This window comes from Megascapheus bottae, chromosome 16, assembly GCF_031878675.1.
Source record: "Megascapheus bottae isolate mThoBot1 chromosome 16, mThoBot2.hap1, whole genome shotgun sequence".
Lineage (NCBI taxonomy): Eukaryota > Metazoa > Chordata > Mammalia > Rodentia > Geomyidae > Megascapheus > Megascapheus bottae.
In genome coordinates, this window is record NC_143524.1 from 7,731,443 (window position 1) to 7,754,050 (window position 22,608).

At 41.8% G+C, this 22,608-nt stretch overlaps 1 protein-coding gene across 7 annotated transcripts; it reads right to left on the reverse strand.

Annotated features, from left to right (window-relative positions):
• Positions 1-1,373: 1,373 nt before the first annotated feature.
• LOC150052515 (uncharacterized) lies at positions 1,374-20,768 on the reverse strand. 7 transcript variants are annotated; one of them, XM_090347599.1, is made up of 8 exons: positions 20,651-20,768; positions 19,745-19,871; positions 17,243-17,332; positions 13,820-13,966; positions 11,646-11,699; positions 9,755-9,874; positions 4,379-4,487; positions 1,374-1,608 (listed from the first exon to the last, which is right to left on the reverse strand). In XM_090347599.1, exons 3-8 carry the CDS (start codon positions 17,282-17,284, stop codon positions 1,550-1,552), a joined length of 531 nt encoding a protein of 176 aa, XP_090203725.1. In that variant the 5' UTR covers positions 17,285-17,332; positions 19,745-19,871; positions 20,651-20,768; the 3' UTR covers positions 1,374-1,549. The 7 variants fall into 7 exon arrangements, with proteins under 7 accessions (XP_090203725.1, XP_090203722.1, XP_090203723.1 ...); XM_090347596.1 differs by having other exon boundaries at positions 19,745-19,877; XM_090347597.1 differs by having other exon boundaries at positions 19,745-19,990.
• Positions 20,769-22,608: the final 1,840 nt, after the last annotated feature.

Sequence of the window (22,608 nt, forward strand, 5' to 3'; positions counted from 1 at the left end):
TCAGCCTCCTGAATAGCTCAGATTACAGGCCTGAGCTATCAGCACCTGGCATTTACCAATACGTGAGATGTATTCTTTCTACTTACAAAAGACTGTTAACCTGTGCACCAGCCTCAGGATAAGAATTGTGACAGAAACATGCCATGAATGCCCCTGTGGTCATGAGTGTTTGTGTCTTGGGTCTTTAACAAAGAAGTTCAGAGAGTAAGATATTAATAAAATAAAAATAAGTCAGACAGGATGGCTCATGCCTGTAATCCTAGCTACTCAAGAGGTTAAGAGCTGATAATTGTGGTTTGGAGCTAGACTAGGCAGACTGAGACTGCTCAGGACTGAGATTCTTATCTCTAATTAACCACCAAAAAAACCCATTAGTGGAGCTGTGGCTCAAATGGCAAAGCACTAGCCTTGAGTAAGAAAGTTCAGAAGACAGCACCTAGGTCCTGAGTTTAAGTCCTAGGACCAGCACAAAAAAGGAAAAAAAAAAAGAAAAGAAAAACGCTTATATTTTTGCACAACTCTACATGTATATTTCAATATGCTATTGAAATTAAAACAAGTTAAAAAATTATACTCACAATACCTAGTGTATATGTATGAAACTAGGGCCAGGTAAATTAAAGGTGATAGGTGAGGTGAGAATGGGGAAATGACAAGAAAGGTGACAATGATCAAGATGCATTGTACTCACAAACTGACATGGGGAACTGAATTTAAACCCTTTTGATTTCTCCTTTTTTTTGTTTTTTGCCTGGAGCTTGACCTCAGGACCTAGGCACTACCCTTGATCTTTTCTTAAGGCTAGTGCTCTACCACTTGAGCCACAGCACCACTTCTGGCTTTTTATATGAATGTGGTATCAAGGAATCAAACCCAGGGCTTCATCTATGCTAGGCAAGCACTATACCACTAAGCCACATTCCTGGCCCCTTGAAACCCTTAACTACTTAAGGATAAGAATTAAAAAAGTAAAAAGGCTAAAATGAATTAAAATTATTAGTGAAAATGAAAGACCATTTTTTGGTAAATTTGATGTAACCTAAGTGCATGGTTTAGTTGTAATACATACTAGATGGCAAATTATTAAAGGGCCACAGTGAATTGGAGCTGATATTCTATGGTGTTCTACTCTGTGGGTTGGGATTGCTCTGTTTTATAGGCAAGGGAACAAAAGTACAGAGAGATCCAAATCTGGCTTTTGCTCTGTCAGCCTTCCATATCCTTTCAAAGTTAGACTACTTCTTCCTGTTAGGTGAAGGGTCTCTTCATTCCTGCCAACTGCACTCTCCTTCACACCTTGCGCTTGGAGAGGTGGAAGCCATGCTTATCTTTTCCCCCCATGCTGGGTTTTGAAAGAAGGAGTCAGCTTCTGATCAAATTGAATCCTTTATTGAGGAACCAGGGAAAATTAAAACAAGAGAGAACTGGAAAGGACTTCATTAGAATTGTATTTTCCATGACGTGTCTTGAAAAACAATAATGACAGGGGTGCTTCAGTAAGTCGCCATCTTTTGGTTTTGGCTGGAGCCACAGGGTTCTTTCCATGGCATCAGTGTCTACTGTATATTGATATAGTTATTGATGGTGATGGAGAAATCGAGGGGGTGGCTAAGGGGAGTGGAGGGAAGAAAACTAGTTAGTATTCCTAAAATAAAGTCTTGTCTTGAGCTACTGAGCTAAGAGGAAACAAGGGAACACCTAGAAATAGATAGGTAAGGCTGAGAAGGTAACTCCTACTATGTCCTGGCCCAAGTCAAGGCATGCCAGGCCAATGATCCCTCTGTATCAGCCCTTAGTACTCATTCGACCTCAGCCTCCTGAGTTCTGGGATTGCAGGCATGTACTACCATAGCCAGGCCAACTTTAGAGATGAACAGATAGTCACCAAGCATCTATTACAATCTCTTTCCTTGCACCTCTTTTCAGTAATGCGTTTGTTTTCTGTTAATGCAGTGTGCAACACTGATTACGTTTCACATATTAAACGAACTTCGAATTAGCAAGATAAATATCTTTTGGTCTGGGTATAGATTTTTGCATTTTTGGATGTGTTGCTAGATGTATTTTTTTCTGCTGAGGGATTTTATATCTCTGTTTATCTTCATCTGTAGTGCTCTTTCCTTGGTTAATTTATTATTATTTTTTTGTTTGTACACTTTTTTTTTTTGCCAGTCCTGGGGCTTGAACTCAGGGCCTGGGCACTGTCCCTGGGCTTTCTCAAGTGGCTCTACCACTTGAGCCACAGCACCACTTCTGACATTTTCTATGTATGTGGTGCCAGAGAATAGAACCCAGGGCTTCATGAATGCTAGACAAGCACTCTACCACTAGGCCATGCTCCCAGCCTGTTTGTACATTCTTCTAGACTTTTTTTTTTTGATGTTATTCTTTCAGTATATGTTCAATAGCTGGGTTACCTTTTTTTTTTAAAGATATTAAATCCACATAGGCTTCCTCAGGAAAAATAATTGTGATTATCCCCTCCTTTCTATGTAGGCTATACTTTGTTAGTACTTTACAAATACCATTACTTTTGGGTTAAAAAAAAATCATACCTCTACAATAACATATTGGAAACATTGGCTGTCATGGCAATCCAGGGACTGCATTTTGATGATTTCATTCATTTACTGTCTTCATTGGGCATGTGTGATTACTAAGATCTCTGCTCTGTTAATGTAGTGGAAAGCTACTAACTGCGTAAAAGTGCTCTAATCTCCTAGAACCAGTGCATTTGCCAGTCTTTGCAGAGAGGCTGTGTGTTTCCCCCTCTGCCTTTGAGGCATCACTTCCTGCTTGCAGACACATTCAGATGAACCAGGCTGAGCGGGTCCTCATGTCTCTTTCATACCTGCACACAGTCGTGTACACTTGTGTGCGTGCCTGCTGTACTTCCAAATAGTGTCCTGGTTCCAAAGTTTCCTTGGATAACTTCCTCCCCAAGATTTTTTTGGTTATAATTTTGTTTTTCTCACCTGCTACATCTACCTCAGGCAGACCCACAGTACTGAGAAGCTGTTCACAATGACTGCGATGGAGTCAAGATAAGAAACAAACGCTATAAACACGGCTGTGTAGGTATTTCTATTGTATGCTTAATTATATCCCTTTGGATATATGCCTGGGAGTGGTATAGCAGAGGAAATTTTGAATAACCATCATATTGATTTCTATATTGGCTACATTAATATAAACTCTAAGGATTCCTCCCTTCTCCTTTCCTGTACCCCAGCATCTATGCTGGCATTTCTTTCCTTAATGATGGCCGTTTTGACTAGATTGAGATGGAATCTCCATATTTTTTGATCAGTTATGGGGCTTGAACTCTGGACCTGGACACTGTCCCTGAGCTTATCAGCTCAAGGTTACCACCCCATCCCTTGAGCCACAGCACCACCTCCAGTTTTCTGGTGATTAATTGGAGATAAGAATCTCACAGACTTCAGTGCCCAGGCTGGCTTTGAACTATGATCCTCAGACCTCAGCTTCTTGAGTAGCTGGGATTACAGGAATGAGCCACCATGCCCAGATCTATCATTTTGATTTGAAGTCCTCAATTGGCAAGGAGATTGGGCATTTATGTGTTTGCCATTTGTGCGCTTTTGAGAATTTGACCTTTAGAAGCAGCGATTTTGATTCCCCAGTTCTACTTAACTGAAGCCATTGGAGATTTTGCTTTTGTGTGTGTGCCAGTACGAGGGTTAAAACTCAGTGCCTTGTACTCTGTTTTTTCTGTTTAAGGCTGGTTCTCTACCAGTTTAAGCCACAGCTCCACTTCTTTCTGTTCTTTTCTTTCTTTTGGTGGTTAATTGAAGATAAGTGTTCCACAGACTTTCCTGCCCAGGGCTGGCTTTGAATTATGATCCTTGGATCCAGCCTCTGGAGTAGCTAGGATTACAGGTGTGAACCACCGGCACCCAGCAAGAGTTACCTCTTAATGGAAACTGTCTTAGCTTCATGCAACAGACAGAAAGAACGATACTGGGGCTAGGATGTAGCTCAATGGCAAAGCAAGTGCAATGTCCTGGATTTGATCCCTCAGAGAGAAAAGAGAGGAGGCTGAGATCTGAGGATCATGGTTCAAAGCCAGCCCAATCATAGAAGTATGTGAGACTCTTATCATCAATTAACCACCAGAAAATTGGAATGGCACTGTGGCTCAAGTGGTAGAGAGCTAGCCTGAGCTGAAGAGCTCAGGGACAGAGCCCAGGCCCAGAGTTCAAATACCAGGACTGGCAAAAAGAAAGAAGAAAAAAAGAAAGAAAGAAAGAAAGAAAGAAAGAAAGAAAGAACGAACGAACAATACTGGAAGGACTGACCCCAGACATCAGGCAAGCCACTACAGATATGTGCAAATTGCCTGACTAACAATACTCACTTTCTTCTTCGGGAAATGCTGCATACATCCAGTGGATGATTGTGCTGGACAAAATAATCACAGAGACGGTACTCAGGACTGAAAACTGCAGCAGCATCATATTAGCCAACTGGATTAGAAAGAGAAGGAACAGCTCTCCTGTTAACAAACCATTTCAAAAAACCCACACGCGCCTTTCTTTCTTCCTTTCTAATGGCTGTTCATCCTATTCAATTTTTACTCAGTTATAATTACTTCTGATGATTTTTTTTTCATTAAAAACTGTGCGGCAGCTCACATTTGTAATCCTAGCTACTCAGGAGGCTGAGATCCTAGGATCACTGTTCAAAGCCAGCCTGGGCACTAAAGAATGAGAAACTCTTATTTCCAATTAACCATTAGAAAATGGGAAGTGGTGCTATGGTTCAAGGGGTAGGGCGGTAGCCTAGAACTGAAGAGCTCAGGGAAAGCGCCCAGGCCCAGAGTTCAAGTCCCATAATCAAAAAAGAACAACAACAACAACAACAAAAACCTACAAAAAACTGCATCCTTTTAAAAATGGGGCCTTTTTCTATGGACAAATGTTCTGTGAACACATTTGCTCTAGCAACAACCTTACTATCTGATGTTTATGCTTCTAATTCCACATGATAGGGCTGACATTTAGAGTGGGTTGGAGCAGGCCCAGGGACTCCGAGATGCTATGGGATTGGGCCTTTGCCTGGCTTTCTTTATCTCCATACTTCCTCTTCTGGTGGGATGCATCGCCTGCACATTATGCTATTTCATCTATTCACATCTGAAGGAATGCTCTTGCTGTGTGGGGGAGAACACCTTTGTAATCCCAGCTACTCAGGAGTAGATATTGGGAGGGTCATGGTTGAAGGACAGCCTGGGTAAAAAAAAAAAAAGACACCTCATCTCAACAAATGAACAGGCTGTGGTGACTCATCACAGAACCTCACAGGAAGCTTGAGTTGGAGGATTGTGGTCCAAGGCTGGCTCCATGCAAAACTATGCTATCATCAATTCAAGCTATTAACAAGATTTGCCTGTTCTATATTCTTCAGTTCCCATGCCATAAGTGTTTTATTGCACAAAATTGGGCAGACCTCTTGTATTTCTCACTTCTCATTCCTACTATGATCCTGACAATGAGATTCCTCTCTTCATGAAATATGTGGAGGTGGTCACTAGTCTTGGAGCTTGAACTCAGGGCCTGAGCACTGTCCTTGGACACTTTTTGCTCAAGGCTAGCGCTCTGCCACTTGAGCCACAGCGCCACTTCCAGCTTTTTCTGTGTATGTGGCACCAAGGAATTGAACCCAGGGCTTTGTGTATGTGGGGCCAGCACTCTACCACTAGGCTTTGCTCCTGGCTCCCAAAGAGTAATTTTAAGAGCTGTAAAGGCTCTGTTAGAGTCCTCCTTTACATTGTAAACATGGTCCATGTTGATAATGTAAATTTTCTTCTCTTCAATTTAGTATTACTAGCATCCATGAGTCATCAGGGCTATTTTATTTTAACATGCGCATTTGGGACTGTAAGTTGTGATGAGAGTCAATTCCGTTCTTTCTCCCTCTTCCCCTCTCCCCTTTCTTTACCAGTCTCAGTGAGCGCTAGGTTTCCTTGTTTCATTCTCTGTGTCTCTGTCTCTCTCTTGCTCTCCCTCTCTTCCGTTCTGATAATGGCCTGACTAATCCCATAGAGAGGCTCATGGTCAGTGAGTGAGTGGTACATCTGGAGGTTGGTGGAATTTAATTCAGGTAGTAAGTGTAATTGACCAAGAGTTTAAACTGTGTTCTCTATCTGTAATAATCAATCACAAAACTGATAGTTTTGCCTACTCTTGGACCTTTCTATGCTCTGTTCAGAGCATGAAAGAAGTTGTAGGTGGCTATGTAGTGGCCTTCTGTATTCATTTCCTAGGAACATCGTGAGAAAGCAGTTGGTGGCTTGGCAGGACAGGCCCCCTTCTGCTGACTGAAAGCTCCAGATCCCAGAGTAAGCACCCACCTTGAGGCCTGCAGAGGAGGGCACTCTCCCGTCTCTTCCGACTCTGGAAACCCCTGTGAAATTTCACCCATCCTGTCTTGCTTCTCCTTTGTGTTCCTTTGACTGTCTTCCTTATATGTCTCTGTCCACATTTCCCTCTTCTTACAAAAGACATCAGTCATTTCGGACGGATGGTCCATTCTATTCCAATGTGATCCCATGCTTACTGAACGAATTACATTTTCAATGACTCTACCCTCTGCCTCTTCTGATGGATGAAGGTTTCAATATGGCTTTTTGAGGGGCACAATTCATCCATACCATGTCCACTTCTCTTGATCCCAATATCTGCAAATGTTTTAACCCACTCCAACCTCAATGCTAAGTCTGAAAGCGATCTTAAATACCATGAAATCAGTTATGGAAGAGATGTATGGTGGTATTTATCCTAGAGGAATTTCCTGTGGACTTAGGAAACCAAAAAAAAAAAAAGGTATTTTTCTACCAAGATACAAGGAGACACAGATATAAAAGATTTGCTTTTATTTCTAGAAGTGAGAAACACAAAGGTACCAAGGGAGATTGTGGGCCCTACCTAAAGTCTACAACCTAATGTGCTAACTTTTTGGGGGGTTGGAAGGTCTGAGCAAAATCATCATGGCTTTATGTTGTGGGCCAAAAGAGAGCTCTCTGGCCTGCTACTGGTGGACCCAGGCAGTTCCACTCACTTCACTCTCTTAGCCACGGGCTTGTCAGCCTCCACTTCATGAAAAATACAAATACTTATGCAATATGCTGCTTTTCTCTCTGCTTGGTTTCCTTTCTTGCTCGTGAACTTACTATACAAATCTATTCTTTTTGTTGTTGTTGTTGGTAGTGGGGCTTGAATTCTGGGCCTGGGCGTTGTCGCTGAGCTCTTTAGCTCAAGGCTACCGCCCTACCCCTTGAGCCACACCAACACTTCTATTTTCTGGTGGTTAATTGAAGATAAGAGTCTCAGAGATTTTAGTGCCCAGGCTGGCTTTGAACAGTGATTCTAAGACCTCAATCACCTAAATGGCATGAGCCACTGGTGCCCGGCTGTTCTTTGTTTTTTGCCAGTCCTGGGTTTTGAACTCAGGCCCTGAGCACTGTCCTTGGGCTTTCTCAAAGCTAGCACTCTACCACTTGAGCCACAGCACCACTTCTGGCTTTTTCTGCTTAGGTGGAACCAAGGAATGGAACTCAGGGCTTTGTGCATGCTAGGCAGGCACTCTACCATTAGGCCATGCTCCCAGCCTACAGATCTATTCTTGGGCAGGGCACAGTGGTTCACGCCTGTAATCCTAGCTACTCAGGAGGCTGAGATCTGAGGACCACAGTTCAAAGCCAGCCCAGGCACTAAAAGGTCCATGAAACTCTTATCTCCACTTAATCACCAGAAAATCAAAAGTGGCCTGTGGCTCAAGGGGTAGGGCAGTAGCCTTGAGCTGAAGAACTCAGTGACAATGCCCAGGCCCAGAGTTCAAGTCCCACAACCGACAAAAAAGTCTATTCTTGATGTTACATTTCAAAATAATTTTGTGTGCTTACACATTTAATCTGTGACTTATTTATATATGTATAGCACAAAGTAGGTGCCCATTTGAATTTTCTTTGAAATGAATAGCTCCTCGGTTAAAATCCATTTAAATTCTATTTTTTGCTTCCTATTGAGATCGTTATCTCATTAAAATGATTATTTTGACATTTTCATATACCATAAAATAATGTATGTCTATCAATACTGGATTTATTTCTATCAATACTGGATTTATTTCTCAACTCCCTATATTGTTCAGTGATATAGGTTTTTTGCTATACTGGTTTAATAACAAATTTTAGTCTCTAGTACAGCAGATTTTCTGGATTTCCTTGGTTATTATGTGAGCTTTAGATTGCTTGAAAAATTTCAACCAGTTGTTCTTCTATCCATTTTATTTCCATTACTTTATATCCATTTTATTAGCCTATATTAATTGTACAAAAGGGTTATTTCTACTGATTGTTACAACAAACCCTGATCAAATTCACCTTCTGTCTCTCTCCCTCATTCCTTCTTTCCTTTCTTAAAACAATTTTAAGCCTGGTGCCAGTGCCTCTTCACCACTTACAAGACTGAGATCTGAGGATCACGATTTGAAACCAGACCAGCACTGGAAGTATTGAGCCATAGCTACGGCTCAAGTAGTAGGGTGCTAGCCTTGAGCAAAACAATCTTAGAGACAGTGCCTAGGTCTGGAGTTCAAGTTCCAGGATACACTCTCTCTCTCTCTCTCTCTCTCTCTCTCTCTCTCTCTCTCTCTCTCTCTCTCTCTCTCTCTCTCTCTCTTACACACACACACACACACACACATACACACACACAACTTTCTAATAGGTTCATTGTTCTATTCTCACAAGTGAGCATAAGGTACTTCAACCATATTTACACTCCCCCCCACTTTCTCCTTTCACCCTCTTCTCTCTGTTGGATGTCATTCCCAAATAGAATCCATTTTACATTCCTGGATTCTAAGTGGAAGAAAAAACATGTCATATTTGACTTTCCCAGTCAGCCTTCTTTTTACTGCACATGAGGATCTGTTTCCATCTACTTTCCATAGGCACTTTAATTTTCATGAATTACCACCAATAGCTTTGCTGAGATTCTAAAGCAAATTGGATCACACCTGTATATTAATCTATAGAAGATTTTCACTTTTATGAGATTTTAAATGAACATTTAAGAACTTACTTAAAATGTATTCAGTTATTTTTGTGTCTTTATTACATTTTTATGGTTTCCCAAAACTGTTATGGTTTTTCCATTTCTATTTTGATTAGGTCATTTTTTTCTGCTTTAAAAATCTATGGTGAATAGATTTTTGTAGTGTTTTCTTTTTTTTTTTTTAACCAGTCCTAGGCCTTGAGCTCAGGGCCTGAGCATTGTCCTTGGACTTTCTCAAGGCTAGAACTCTACCACCTGAGCCTCAGAACAACTTCTGGCTTTTTTTCTATGTATGTGGTACCAAGGAATCGAACCCAGGTCTTTGTGAATGCTAGGCAAGCACTCTACCACTAGGCCAAACTCTCAGCCCTGTAGTGTTTTCTTTTACCCAGTTAGTTCACTAAATTGTAGGAGAAATCTTTTGGGGCTATTCTAGGCATCTTGTCATTTGATTTTCAGATATTGTTGAGGTTTTGGGTGTTTCTAAATTTTAGAGGATAGCTGTTCTTTATCATTTATTGAGAGGAAATTAAGTTTGCTTTTAACATTATCTATTCCAAAGGTAGTTGAAAAATCTCATTATCTTTCTGTGTCTTACCATCAAGATACCCCAATCACAACAGCTTTATTATATGTAAAATTTGCATTGAGTTATACTTGAAATTGGTACTTACGTTTTCCCATAGGTATATACTTCCTCTTGAGTCAAAACTTATAAATCCAATGCATAGTATAATTAAACCAGTAATAGCCACGATGATACTTATGATGTTCATTACAATTGCAAAAGTAAGCTGTAAGGGATATACAAAGAGAAAACTAGTCACAAGTAGCATAAATGTCTTTAAAAATCTTAAAAAATGATCTTAAAGTAGTTGTACATTTGCCATTTAACAAAACAGTTTAGGAATACAATTCATCTTGATCCAGTCACCTCTTTCAACATTCTTACCATCCTTCGCTCCACCCCTTTCCTCATGCTTCTTCATTTTATGGAATATCCATTTGATTCTTCACTGCATTCTCCCCCCATTCCTGTACCCCTCTCTCCTTGGCTCTACCTTACCCCTTTCCAGTATCCATTTCTGGGTGTTTTTATTTTGCTGAACTTTGACTTTGCCTTTCTAAGGAATTATACAATTTGATTTTCGTTTTGTTGTTGTTGGTGGTGGTGGTCATGGGGATTGAACTTGGCCTGGGCACTGCCCCTGAGCTTTTCAGCTCAAGGCTAGTATTCTACCACTTGAGTCACAGCACCACTTCCCATTTTCTGATGGTTAATTGGAGATAAGAGTCTCAGGGACTTTTGTGCCCGGGCTGGCTTTGAACCCTGATCCTCAGATCTCAGCCCCTTGAGTAGTTAGAATTATAGGCATGAGCCACCAGTGCCTGGCTACAATTTGAGTTTTTTGAGTCTACTATATTTCAGCTAATACATTTTTTCTGTGGGTCTTGGGGCTTGATCTCTAGGCCTGGGCGCTGTTCCTGAGCTCTTCAGCTCAAGGCTACCACCCTACCCTTGAGCCATAGCCCTACTTCCCATTTTTTTTAGTGATTAATTAGAGATAAGAGTCTCTCAGTCGTTAGTGCCCAGGCTGGTTTTGAATGGTGATCCTCAGATCTCAGCCTCCTGAGTAGCTGGGATTACAGGCATAAGCCACCACCCCTGGCCACAATAACTTTTAAGAAGGAAAAAAAAAACACCCTCATAGTTGAAGGCTTTAAAAACCACCTGCTTTTACACATCGGGACTACACTTTGAGATTCCGACCTGGGGGTGTAGTCCTGATGCATCAGCTGCTTTCCTGCTCAATAAACATCTAACATCACAATCGTGTTCTGAGTGGTCTCATAGTTTGTTCACTCGCATTTGGTGCAGCTAGAACATGGACTACAAAATAAAAGCATTGTATAACATGTGGCTAGAGAGGCAGGCAGGGGATAGGAATCATCATTGTGAGCAATTGGGGTGTTATCTGGGAGAATGGTCAAGTTTAGCTTTATGGTGACACTGTATATTGTTAGAGTTACAGAGGCAGCTGCTACCAAAAAAACTCTTGCTTAGTTCAAAGTCAGGTGTGTATATTCCAGAAAACGCACACTTTCAGTGCCTCTGCACACTTATCTGCATTTGTTTGTAACAACAATGAGGCCTACAAAACCTTAGGATGTCTCAGACAAGGTTGTTTCCTTTTTCTTTTTCTTCTTTTTTCAAATCATTTGTAAAACTGAGCATATTATTACTTTTAAAGGGTTCAGTTTCCAGTGTGAGGCTGTGAAAAATTATGAATCAACTTTCTAGCTTCACTTGTGAAAACTACTAAAATAACCCTAATCACTTAAAACCTCTGGGGATAGTCCTAGAGCAATATGGCAAATGAAAACATACTTTATTTAAGGGAAAAAAAAGTCTACTAAAGTGAAAACATGCCAGCATGCTTGTGCATGCTGGTAATCTCCAGAGGTAGGATAATCACAACTTGAGGCCAGCATGGGCTACAGAATTAGTGACACTCTCTCATAAAACAGCTGGGCATGGTGGTTCACACTTGTGATTCAACCTACCATACATTGTGTAGGCTTTCCCTGAATTATGCTGCTGGATCCTGCGATGATGAACTGGGGAAAGAAACAAGCACTTATAAATATCAGTGCTCCCCTCAACTGTGTCCCCTACCCCATTACCCCCAATCTCAGTCTCACCTTCTCTGAGGAAGGTGGCTTTTAACATGGAAAACTCCATTTCTGTTCATGGTAAATCTGTTCAGAAATGGGTTCACCCATTCCTCTGTTTATAGAGATGAAGAGATATTTTGAAGTCTTTGTTCCTTTATGAGACCTTTATAGAGGTGATAGAACTGAGGAATTTCTGATTGTTTTATGAGAAACAGGGATTGTTTTGTTATCTCTTGAGCCTGTGATCTGAATTTTTAGAAAATAATCCTTGGTGTATAGGGTGATGGTTCTTACTTTTAAGACTACTGTTCTAGCTGGGGGGGCCAATGGGTCACACCTGTAATTCTAGTTACTCAGGAAGTTGAGATCCGAAGATCACGTTTTGAAGCTAGCTCAGGCAGAAAAGTCCTAGTGAGACACTCTTATCTCAATTAACCACTCAAAAATCAGAAGTGGTGCTATGGCTCAAATGGTAGAGCGCTAGCCTTGAGCACAAAGGGGCTCAAGGACAGCGCTTAGGTCCTGAGTTCAAACCTCACATCTGACAAAGAAAGATAGAAAAGAAAGAACGAAAAAGAAGAGTCTCCATTCTCCTGAGTAATGTACGAGAGATGTCTCAGAAAAGCCTTAGATCTAAAGACTTGTAGGCTACCTCTCACAAGAATGTTCTAAGAGATACCATCACTGGTTAAAAAAAGAGGGACATTGTATCCGCAGAATTAATTTTCCCTCCAATTGTGTATCTAACACCTGTGTGCACCAGCTACAAAAGACCATTCCACTTTAGTAAGGAGGGACTCAGTAAATCCTTATTTGAGAAAAATGGAATCCTATCACATAAGCAGAAACATGTGAAATTTTTCTTTAAATTTTCATTTTACAGACACTTTATTGCTGTGAGTTCTGTACAAGTTTCTTAAGTTCTCTTGGCTTTGGCTTCCTTGTTCATGAGGGTCAGTAATAGCTGTCTTGTGAAATTACTGTTACAATTAGGTGAAATGAACTCAGAGTGCCTTTGGAAAGTGCCTGATAGAAAAGAGATATAAAATCAAATGCTTATACTTGGGGGTATTTTTTTCCTCCATAAACTCACCTTCTATGTCTCCAATGTGGAAATCCTTATAGATAATCCAGTGATACAATTTCAATGTAAAGGCTTTATTTCTATTGTATTTGCCTCTTTCCAGAAAGTTTTCTACATTGTTAAATGTCTTCCTTTGTAAGATACTGACTTGTAGGCAATCTTCTAAACAAATGTGTCTTTTGTGGAGACATGATGGCTAGGACACCTTTGGAATGAAATGTTTATGTGTACGTTTCAGGATTTTTCAGTGTGTGGGTTCTGAGTTACAATCCAATCTTTCCTCTCTTGATGCTCCAATTTTGGTTGAAAAGTACAAAAGCACAGGAAAAGATTTCACCAATAAGGAGAAATTTGACCTTAGCTTATGTTTCTGTTTCTGCTCCATCAAGATTTTTTTGGCAATAGGAATATGTATTATTTTACGAGGACACATTGCTTATGTATGCAATGACCCCTTATTGATAATTTTGTTCTGCATTTAAATGTCTCTGTGATGGTCTGTGGGATGCCATGGGCTTTGGGCTTCTCTGAATGTAATGTCTTATAAATGAGTCTTTCTCTGGCAGACACCTTGAAAATGATACCGGTGAAATCATTACAACATCTCTACACCCAATATCCACTTTAGGAACATCCATTTAACTTGCAAATCTCTTTTGGGCTTCCAACTCTCTTCTTTAAATTTTTTTTCATATAACATCTCTAAAAAAATACCCCTTACTGTCCCAGACATAAGCTCAGGCCTTAGAAATTTCACTCTGAAATAAAAGCTTCAAAATGATGCTAATAAATCTACCAAGCATGCTACTTCAGTATTCTTTCTCTGTGTGCATTTCAAGGAACTTATCAACACATGCAAAAAAAGTTGTTTTGTTTTTCTTTAAATTAAAGCAAGAAATTCAGATCAGAGATTGCTTCCCCCCGCCCATCCATTGTTGATTCATTAAAAAAACAGAAATCAGTATTATGGTTTACTCACAAATAATGATGAAATAAATGAGTAAAATATTAGCAAAAGCATAGGGACATCCTTCTCCTGGCTTTCTTTTTCTTTTTGTAGTCCATACAAAAAAAGCCAGAGAATCCCCAGTGCGATATGGATCAGACTAACCATTATCAGTGAAGCCTGTGAGAAGAAAGGGCCAGCATTATTATTTGAGTCAATTATATTGCAGATAGTTTATCATTTTGGTGACCTGAAGGTCATGAGGATGTTAATTTCCTCTGGCAATTCCTTTCCCACCCCTCCATTGTTTGACAACTTTTATGATTCTGTCTTCATCTACAGTGTGTCTGGGCATAAAGGAAATGCAAATGAGAACGACACTGAGATTTCATATCATTCCAGTGAGAACGGCCATCATCAAGAACACAATCCACAACAAATGCTGGTGAGGATGTGGGGCAAAAGGAATCTTGATAGATGGTTGGTGGAAAGTAAATTAGTGCAGCCACTATGGAAAAACAGCTCAAAGGGGCCTTCCTCACCCCCCCCAAAAAAGAAAAAAAGAACTAGCATATGAGTCATAGATATCACTGGTGGGCATCTACCAGAAGGAAAGGGTTTAACAGAGGTGCTTGCACACCCATACACAAAAGCCAAGCAAGAGAAGCAGCCAAGATATTCTGTCATCGATAACTGAATGCAGGGAATGGGATATACATACACAACAATAGGGTATTAGTCAGCCAAAAAAGCATGTCATTTGCAAGGAAATGAATGGAACTGGAGCTGATTATATGAAGTAAAGGTTGCATTTTTCTTTCATATGTGAAGCTTAAGCCTAAATGATATACATATATATAGATATATACACACACGTAAATATCATGTTTTTAAATGTGAGCTATTTGAGGGCATTAGAGAGATGGAGATAGAAAAGAGAATGCTAGAGGGTGAATAATGTCAAAACTTGGTTTGTAGGAGGCCATATGCAACAGCTTACCCTTTACCTTAGAAGCTTGACATGCTTCAGACTATTGTATCACTAGAACCCTTACTAGGCTTCAAGACTGATGATTATCTTTTTTTAAAATTTGTCACCCCATGGTCTTGTGTAGTTGCTATTTCTTGCTCACTAAATCCAGTAGGCATAATGCCATCCACGAAATGGACCAGCTCATGGAAGAGAAAGTGATCAAGACTTCTGCAGTTATGCCACAGAGCCCGGGGGATGGATATACTGCTGAGACAGAGCAGTGTAGGTGTACTGCTGGTCTTGCTGGATGAGAGCAGACAGATTCTGAAGGCCTTCATCGACAGAGGTGGGCGGAGGAACTAGCTGCACACTGGATCTGGTAATTTTTGGATGTGTTAATTTTTCAGGGAAACCACATCTAGTGCAGAAGCTACAGTTAGAATAGCAACTTGACTGAGCCTAGAGCAGGCCACTGTCCTTAAGCAGGGCACACGTGTCTTCTGCATGTGGTGGGGGTCACTGTCCTTTAACTGTCAAGTCCTCCAGGCAGCAGAACTTCCAGGCACATAGTACTCTCTCAGTTTATGATTTTTCTAGATAGAGGCAGTTCTAGTGAATTCCAGTTGGCTTTTCTCATCATCATAGCCTTCACTCCAGCATGTGAGGAAACTAGTGTGTGGTTTTGTTCACTGCTCAGTAAGTATGCCTATTGCAGTGATGCATTCTGGAGCTGGGGAAATATCCACACGTTGGGCGCCTATGGGATGGGTGTGAGGGTCCACGGGGTGCAGCATGAGATAGGCTTGAATTGAAACGCCACCGGCCACTTGACCCCCCAAAACCCCTACACTCTGCCAGATTCACTCTTGTAATCCTAGCCACTCAGGAGGCTGAGATCTGAGGATCATGATTCGAAGCCAGCCTGGGCATTAAAGTCTGTGAGACTCTTATCTCCAATTAACTACACACACACACACACACACACACACACACACACACACACACACACAGGCTAGAAGTGGAGGTGTGGCTCAAGTGATAATGCACTAGCTTTGAGCACAAAAGCTCAGGGACAGCATCCAGGTTCATTTTTCAAGTACCAGGATTAGCAAAACAACAACAACTACAACCCCCCCCCACCCTAACTCATCCCTATTCTGTTGGTTTAGTCAGTGTCTAGTATTTTCTGATTATTACACATGCCCAATGCATGGTTAAGGCTATCATAAAGAAGACTTTAGAGATTAATAGTATAACTTTTGGTAAAGCATTCTAGATCTGTAAACATTTTTTTTGGGTTGGTCATGGGACTTGGACTCTGGGCCTGGGCACTGTCCCTGAGCTCTTCAGCTCAAGGGAACTGCCCTACTCCTTGAGCCACCACATTTCTGGTGGTAAGAGTCTCATGGACATTAGTGCCCAGGCTGGCTTTGAACCGTGATCCTCAGATCTTAGCCTCCTGAGGAGCTAGGGTTACAGGTGTGAGCCACAGTACACAGTACACAGCAGATTGGTAAACATTTTAAGAGTGGGATTAACTGAGGGTCTATGATCCCCTGCTTTTTATGATTCATGGAATACTATTATTCACTTGACCTAGAACTTCCCAGCTTATACAGATCACCTAAGAATTAAGGAGGATTTCTATTTCTTGTCCAAAAACACCATGACCAACAGTACTCTAAGTCTTTCATGTCAGACTATTCCCACTACTGTTGCGTCTTTGTCCATTGCATTTATCATTCCCATTTTCCCTCTCAGCATTCTGCCAACTTGTCTCTTTTATTCCTCTGCGACCCTAGGAAGCCAATTACTCCCATTATATTTAGGTTTCCCAAATGTGTGGTCACATTTTCTTCCTTTTCCTTTTCCTTTTCCTTCCTTTCTTCCTTCCTTCCTTCCTTCCTTCCTTCCTTCCTTCCTTCCTTCCTTCCTTCCCCTTCCCCACTTTCTTTTTCTGGTGTAGGCTTTAATGTTACTGGCTTAGACTGCAAAGTAATTCAAGATCCCATAAATACCTGGGACTACTACAAAAGAGTTCACTGTTTTGAGATAGAGGAGAGGTGAGGAGATCACTGATGCAGTGGGTGAGTCCCTTTAGTTGAATGTAGAGAAGCATGTTGACAACACAGCACCCTCTAGCCTGTAGCCTCTTCTGGTGTGGTCCTCCTTAGCTGACTGCTCAATTTACAATCGGTGAGCTTTGCTCCAAACTGTTTTCAAACAAGGTTCCCCAAGAGAGGTTAGAAGAAAATGAACCCCTCAAGCACACAGCAACCCCAGAATAGATATTTCCTATAGCCCTGTTGAGATTGCGTGCAACAATTCAGGAAAGGTTTGTGGATCCAGAACCATCTGTCTGATTGTCTTCACCTTAGAAGACCTTTCATCAGTTTTCCTCCCATTGGGGAGTTCATTGCTTCTTCTATTATTAGTAAGGGAACACCAATTAGTTATTTGCCCAAGTAGCACTTAGTCCTTACCCCCACTGCTTTGGCCTCCTTTCTGATGATAATTCTTGGCATTTTAAAATATATGGTACAGAAGTTAGAGAGGATGGATGGATTCCTTTTCTGTAGGGAAAATACAGAAGAGGAAAAAATAATACAAATTATTGTGGAGGAAGGCACCGAAAAGTGGAAGTTTCTGCTGTCTTATTAGTTTACAATTGCCTGAACGCAGCTTCTTTACACCACTCCCCTGAAAATGGCCTCGGCCAAAGGGCTGATGATTTCTGCCGGAAATCTTCCCTCACGGCCTTAAAAGTGACGGAGGAGATACACTTGGATGGAGTTAGCCAGCTCTCACTCTCTTCCCCTTGGCAAGGAGTTACCTGGTTTTAGTCTATTTAGGGTCTCTTAGGTTTGGGCTTCTTGGCCATTATACTTGCCCTCCACCTGGCTGGCTGTCTCTCTACTGATCTACCTCTGCTTAGATCTTCTCACAGAGCCAATGAGAGCTCCATACCCAGAAAGCTGCATTCAGCATAAAGACAGCACAATCTCATCATCGGCTTATTGACTCTGAAGAAAAAGTGGCAGGGCGGGTCAGGAGTGAGGCCTAGTGGTACTGCTTACCTAGATGCACGAAGACTGGTGTTCGATTCCTCACTACCATAAACATAGGGGTGAAAAAAAAAGCAGAGTGATTACCCACACTGAGTAGATGCAAGGAGAGAGCTTTCTTAAAAATTCTAATGGCCTCTGTTAACACATTGTGCTCCTGTGGTGTTTGTCAGGCTTGTCCGGGAGACACACTTCAATCTCTAAAACAGATTCCCACCCCATCCCCCACTCCCGGTATTTAAAAACTAGTGGCAGAGGAAGTACAGCTAGAGAATTTTCATGGCATTCTTGGAAAGGCTGAGTCTTAAGGCTTGGCATGCACACAAAAATATTATGCATCTTCAACTAATGAAATTGCCAGAAGCTCTATCTATCTATCTATCTATCTATCTATCTATCTATCTATCTATCTATCTATCTATCTATCCATCCATCCATCTATCTATTTCATCTATTATCTCTCTCATACACACACAGGACGCTTGAGAAACATCTCAGGTTGATGAGCCATGGCAGAAGGCAACAGCTGCCACCCCAGCTCAAGAGGATATCCTCTGGTAACTGGAAGCAAAGGAGAAGAGCGAGAGAGAAGAGAAGGCGGTGGAAGTAAAAGGAAAACAGCAGTTCTAAACAGGAACTTAATGGAAGTAACGTTCCCACTCACTGGCCTGGGCTTGTAAATGGAGGCCAGGCCCCCAGACGGGGTTTACTCACCCAGAAGATGGAGGAGTCTCCCAGTACCGCTGGGCCAACCACCTGGACATCTGAGTCGTTCTGAAACACGGAGGCCGAGCGTCAAGAGCCTTAACTCAACTACAGTTACTAGAGAACTATTCCCAGGGCTGGGAGAGGTCCTAGGTGTCACAACCTTGCTAGCCAATTGCCCTCAGTGGGACCAGATCTGAGTCCTTGTGGCAACTGGGGCGGAGGCTGCGGCCATTCACATCGTGCCCAAGGCCTGGGGGCGGCGGTCCGGACGGTAGCACCCCCCAGCCCCAGGGCCTGGCAGCTGGCGCAGCCCGGTGGGCGCGGCCTCATGGGTGGACCCTCTGCCTCCCCTCCCACGAGCATCCAACGCTGCTGCGGTTGTGGACACCAGGAGCTCTGCGCGCGCGGGGCTCGTGGGGCTCCCACCGGGCCTGCAGGATGCTGGCACGAGGGCGCGCCAGTAAGGCTGGCAGAGTTACCGCTCTGTCCCGCAGGAGTCAGGCATCGCCCCGACTGCACCCCTGGCACCAAGAACCTTCTGGAAGACGCGGCTACCGCACTCTGCTTAACTTCTTGGATTCATTCTTGCGCAGAAAGAGAACAGTACACGTCATGCTACAGACTTTTGAGGACCAAGGCCACTTGGCAAACACACATGAAGGCTAGAACCAGGTGTAGGAGTCCTTCCTGCGGAACTTAAAATATCTTCAGTGTTTACCAACCCTCTCCAACACATGGTAGGGAGCCAAGCAATGCTTCTTAGGTCTGGTCTAAGTTATTCTGGTTTTGTATCAGACGACGAGTAGCTGGAACAGTTAGCGCCACTCCTTTCATATTTGTGTATATTTGCCAGTTGATTAATTCAATAAATTCTCATTGAACGTTTGTACCTATATGGTTCTCACATGGCTGGAAAGGTTGAAGCCAGCAATGAGGAGAGTACAAGGGACAGGATGTGGTGTGGCTTAAATGAAAATAATAAAAATCCCGGTGAGAACACAAGGCTGTGAGTTTTAGTTCCAGTTCTGCACACACAAAGAACATGTCAGTGTGAGTCAAGAGAATCTTTTATGCTGAAGAAATCTTCCGAGCCTCGCGCCTGTAATTTTAGCTACCCAGGAGGAAGATTTCCTTGGCTTAGGTTGATATATTTATGTGATAAAAATTTAAGTTTTCCACACGGAAAAAGGATGAACATTCATCAGTACTAACTTTTATTCATGAGATAGGAGAATGGAGACGGGACTTCATTAAATGACATTCGCCAAAATTGTCCTGAACAAAATCAAGTTCTTCATCCTCCGCTCAACTTTCCTTCCAGGTTGAAGTCATGATGGCTCTATAACTTGTGGAAAAAGGGGTGCGCTTACTGTCGTGAACCCAAGGAAAGGTGGATATCAGTATACTGATTTTGAAATGTACTCTAAAATAAATTGCTTTAGGATTTTCAGTAGCATTCTGAAAAAAAAGAAACTATTAGAAGTGGTTTCATCTACAAGGCTCTTAAACTCTGTGTGCTTTGTTTTTCAATGCTAGAGGGTCTTATGGACATTAGGCAAGCACTCTACCACTGAGTTATATCCCCCTGTGCTTTTGATCCTCTTGGCTTTTTCTTTCTCTCTCCTCATTCCTCTTTCTCTCTTCTTCCCCCGGCCCTCTCCCTTTCCCTCTCCTCTTTCTTCTTCTCCCCTTCCTTCCTTTCTCCTCTCCTTTCCTTCATTCAATCTAATTTGGAAAAAAAGGTGTATGTCCTTATGTATTCAACCCATGTCATTTCCTCTTTTCACTTTATGAAGGACTGTGTGTGTTTACTAACTTCATATTTAACAGTCAAGTTCATTGTTTTTAATCATGAGTTTGAATGCTTTCAGCTCTCTACGGTACTCTACTTAAAATATTGAAAGGTGTACAGTTAAATGTTGGGCACCCAGTTTCTCTGGAGTGACATCTAACATGATTTTTAAAGTGAAATTACTTTTGTGATATCCATGAAGATACAGCTTCTGAGAATCAAGGGAAAATGAGAAAGGAAAGGAAAAACTTCTTATCTCACAATATTATTTCTCTTCAACCATTTTGAAACTGATACATGAGAGATTATGAACTGGTAGTTCATACCTGTAATCATAAATTGCTCAGGAAACTGTTATCTGAGGCTTGATCTGAAGCCAGACAGGGCAGGAAAGTCTGTGAGACTCTTGTCTTTAAGCAGCAAAGAGATGCAAGTGGAGGTCTACCTCAAATGATAAAGTATCAGCCTTGATTAAAAAAAAGTCAAGTGAGAGTTGAGGCCTTGAGTTAAATCCTCAGTACTATCACACACACACACACACACACACACACACACACACACACGAGATTGTTTAAACAGTGCTGTCCTGCAAACTAAGATAGAAAACCAGAACAACATATAAACATACATTTATGGATTTATCGGTGAGAACTACTTGATGGGGCTGGAGTGCAGTGTTTGTAGAAATGGAGCTGAGAAAACAGATTCAGGCTAAATTATTATAGAAATGAATGGCATACTAGAATAGAATCCTAAGCTTTCATACTGTATTGTCTATCCACATTTATGGAAGACAAAGTAAAGGAGAACACAGATTAAAATAGATTGAGGGAATCATGTAATATACTTACAAGATTAAATGATTGCCAGATTAAATAATTTTGTGTGTGTGTGGGAGGGTGTTTCTTTACTCCATGGCCAGAGCAGTCAGTTGAATAGCAATGTTCTTGAATGGGAAGAAGATGAGGAAATGACGTTGTAGGTGAGATAATTTTGGGATGATCTGGGTATCAGTTTCTAGAGAAGCATTGCAAATAGGAACCTAGTATATAGTAATAAAGTCCTAGGATGCAGATCCATTATTAGGATTGCTGTACATTTGTTAGTGGTTACCAAATTGCGTGCGTGCGCGCGTGCGTGCGTGTGTGCGTGCGTGCGTGCGTGCGTGTGTGTGTGTGTGTGTGTGTGTGTGTGTGTGTGTGTGTCTAGAGATCTCAAGTTTCTTAAACCTCCCTGGTTCAAACAACATTTTCCCATATTGACCTGAGGTCCTCCCCTCCCTCCTTTCCTCTCCCTTCTTTCTTGTTGCCTTCCTTCCTTCCATCTCTCCCTTTCCTTCCCTCTCCCTCTCTCTTCCTTTCCCTTTCCCTTTTCTCTCCTCTCCTCTCCCTTTTTATCTCCCTCCCTCCCTCCTTCTTTCCATCTCTCTCCTCCCTCCCTCCCTCCCTCTTCCTCTCCTTCCTTCCTTCCTTCCTTCCTCCCTCCCTCCCTCCCTCCCTCCCTCCCTCCCTCCCTCTTTCTCTGTCTTTCTTTCTGCCTGTCTCTCTCTCCTTCCTCCCTTCCTTTCATTTTTTCCTTTCTTTCCTTCTCTACCTCTGATGCTGATGCTGATGTAGTATTGGAATTTAAACGCAGGGCCTTGTGCTCTACCCCTGGAGCCATGCCCAGAACTTTGAGGTGATTTTTTATGATCTCATTGATCTCAGAGTCAAGGCTGAGAAATGGGTGCTGGGATGAGGTGCAAACATATCATTTACCTGATATCATTTCCTGATTCAGGGATGAGACCATCTATGGGAGATAAAGCTTGTCTTTCAACATGGAAGTTGTAGAGGAAGTAGGAAAATAGCTTTGTTGAGAAAGGGTTTTCCTTAACTGTCACTATTTAGTTACCTCCAAATCTTCACTTTTGAAGATACTTAAATTCTGACACTTTGACATTTCTGTTCTTCAAAATGTTGGGAATTGAATGTTTAAGCCTTTACTGTTGCCATGCCTTATGCTTGGTAAAATCTCTGCAAAACTTTTATTTCTAGGAAATGTTCTGTTAAAGTACACAGACCTGAGCCAGAAAAATCATATATTTTCAACCTTATTCATTCATGAGAATGAAGACATGAAGCTATCCTACAGTAGAAAGCACCTTATTTAGTGAAATCTATGACCTCCCATCGGAGAGGGACCCATGTAGTATACAATAATTACTGCAAAATGTTTCCAGCTACCTGCAATCACAATTTAGAGATAGAACTGCTTCCGTTTTCTTCACTCTTAGTCCTGGGGC

Excerpts from the sequence above, each read along its gene's own strand:
- LOC150052515 (XM_090347593.1), bottom strand. The coding sequence starts at position 17,747 with ATGCTGAATGCAGCTTTCTGG. Across the intron at positions 11,700-13,819 it reads CATTTATTTCATCATTATTT|TTCATCATCGCAGGATCCAG; the intron begins GTGAGTAAACCA and ends TTCTTTCCCCAG. Across the intron at positions 9,875-11,645 it reads GAAAGCCTACACAATGTATG|CTTACTTTTGCAATTGTAAT; the intron begins GTAGGTTGAATC and ends TATCCCTTACAG.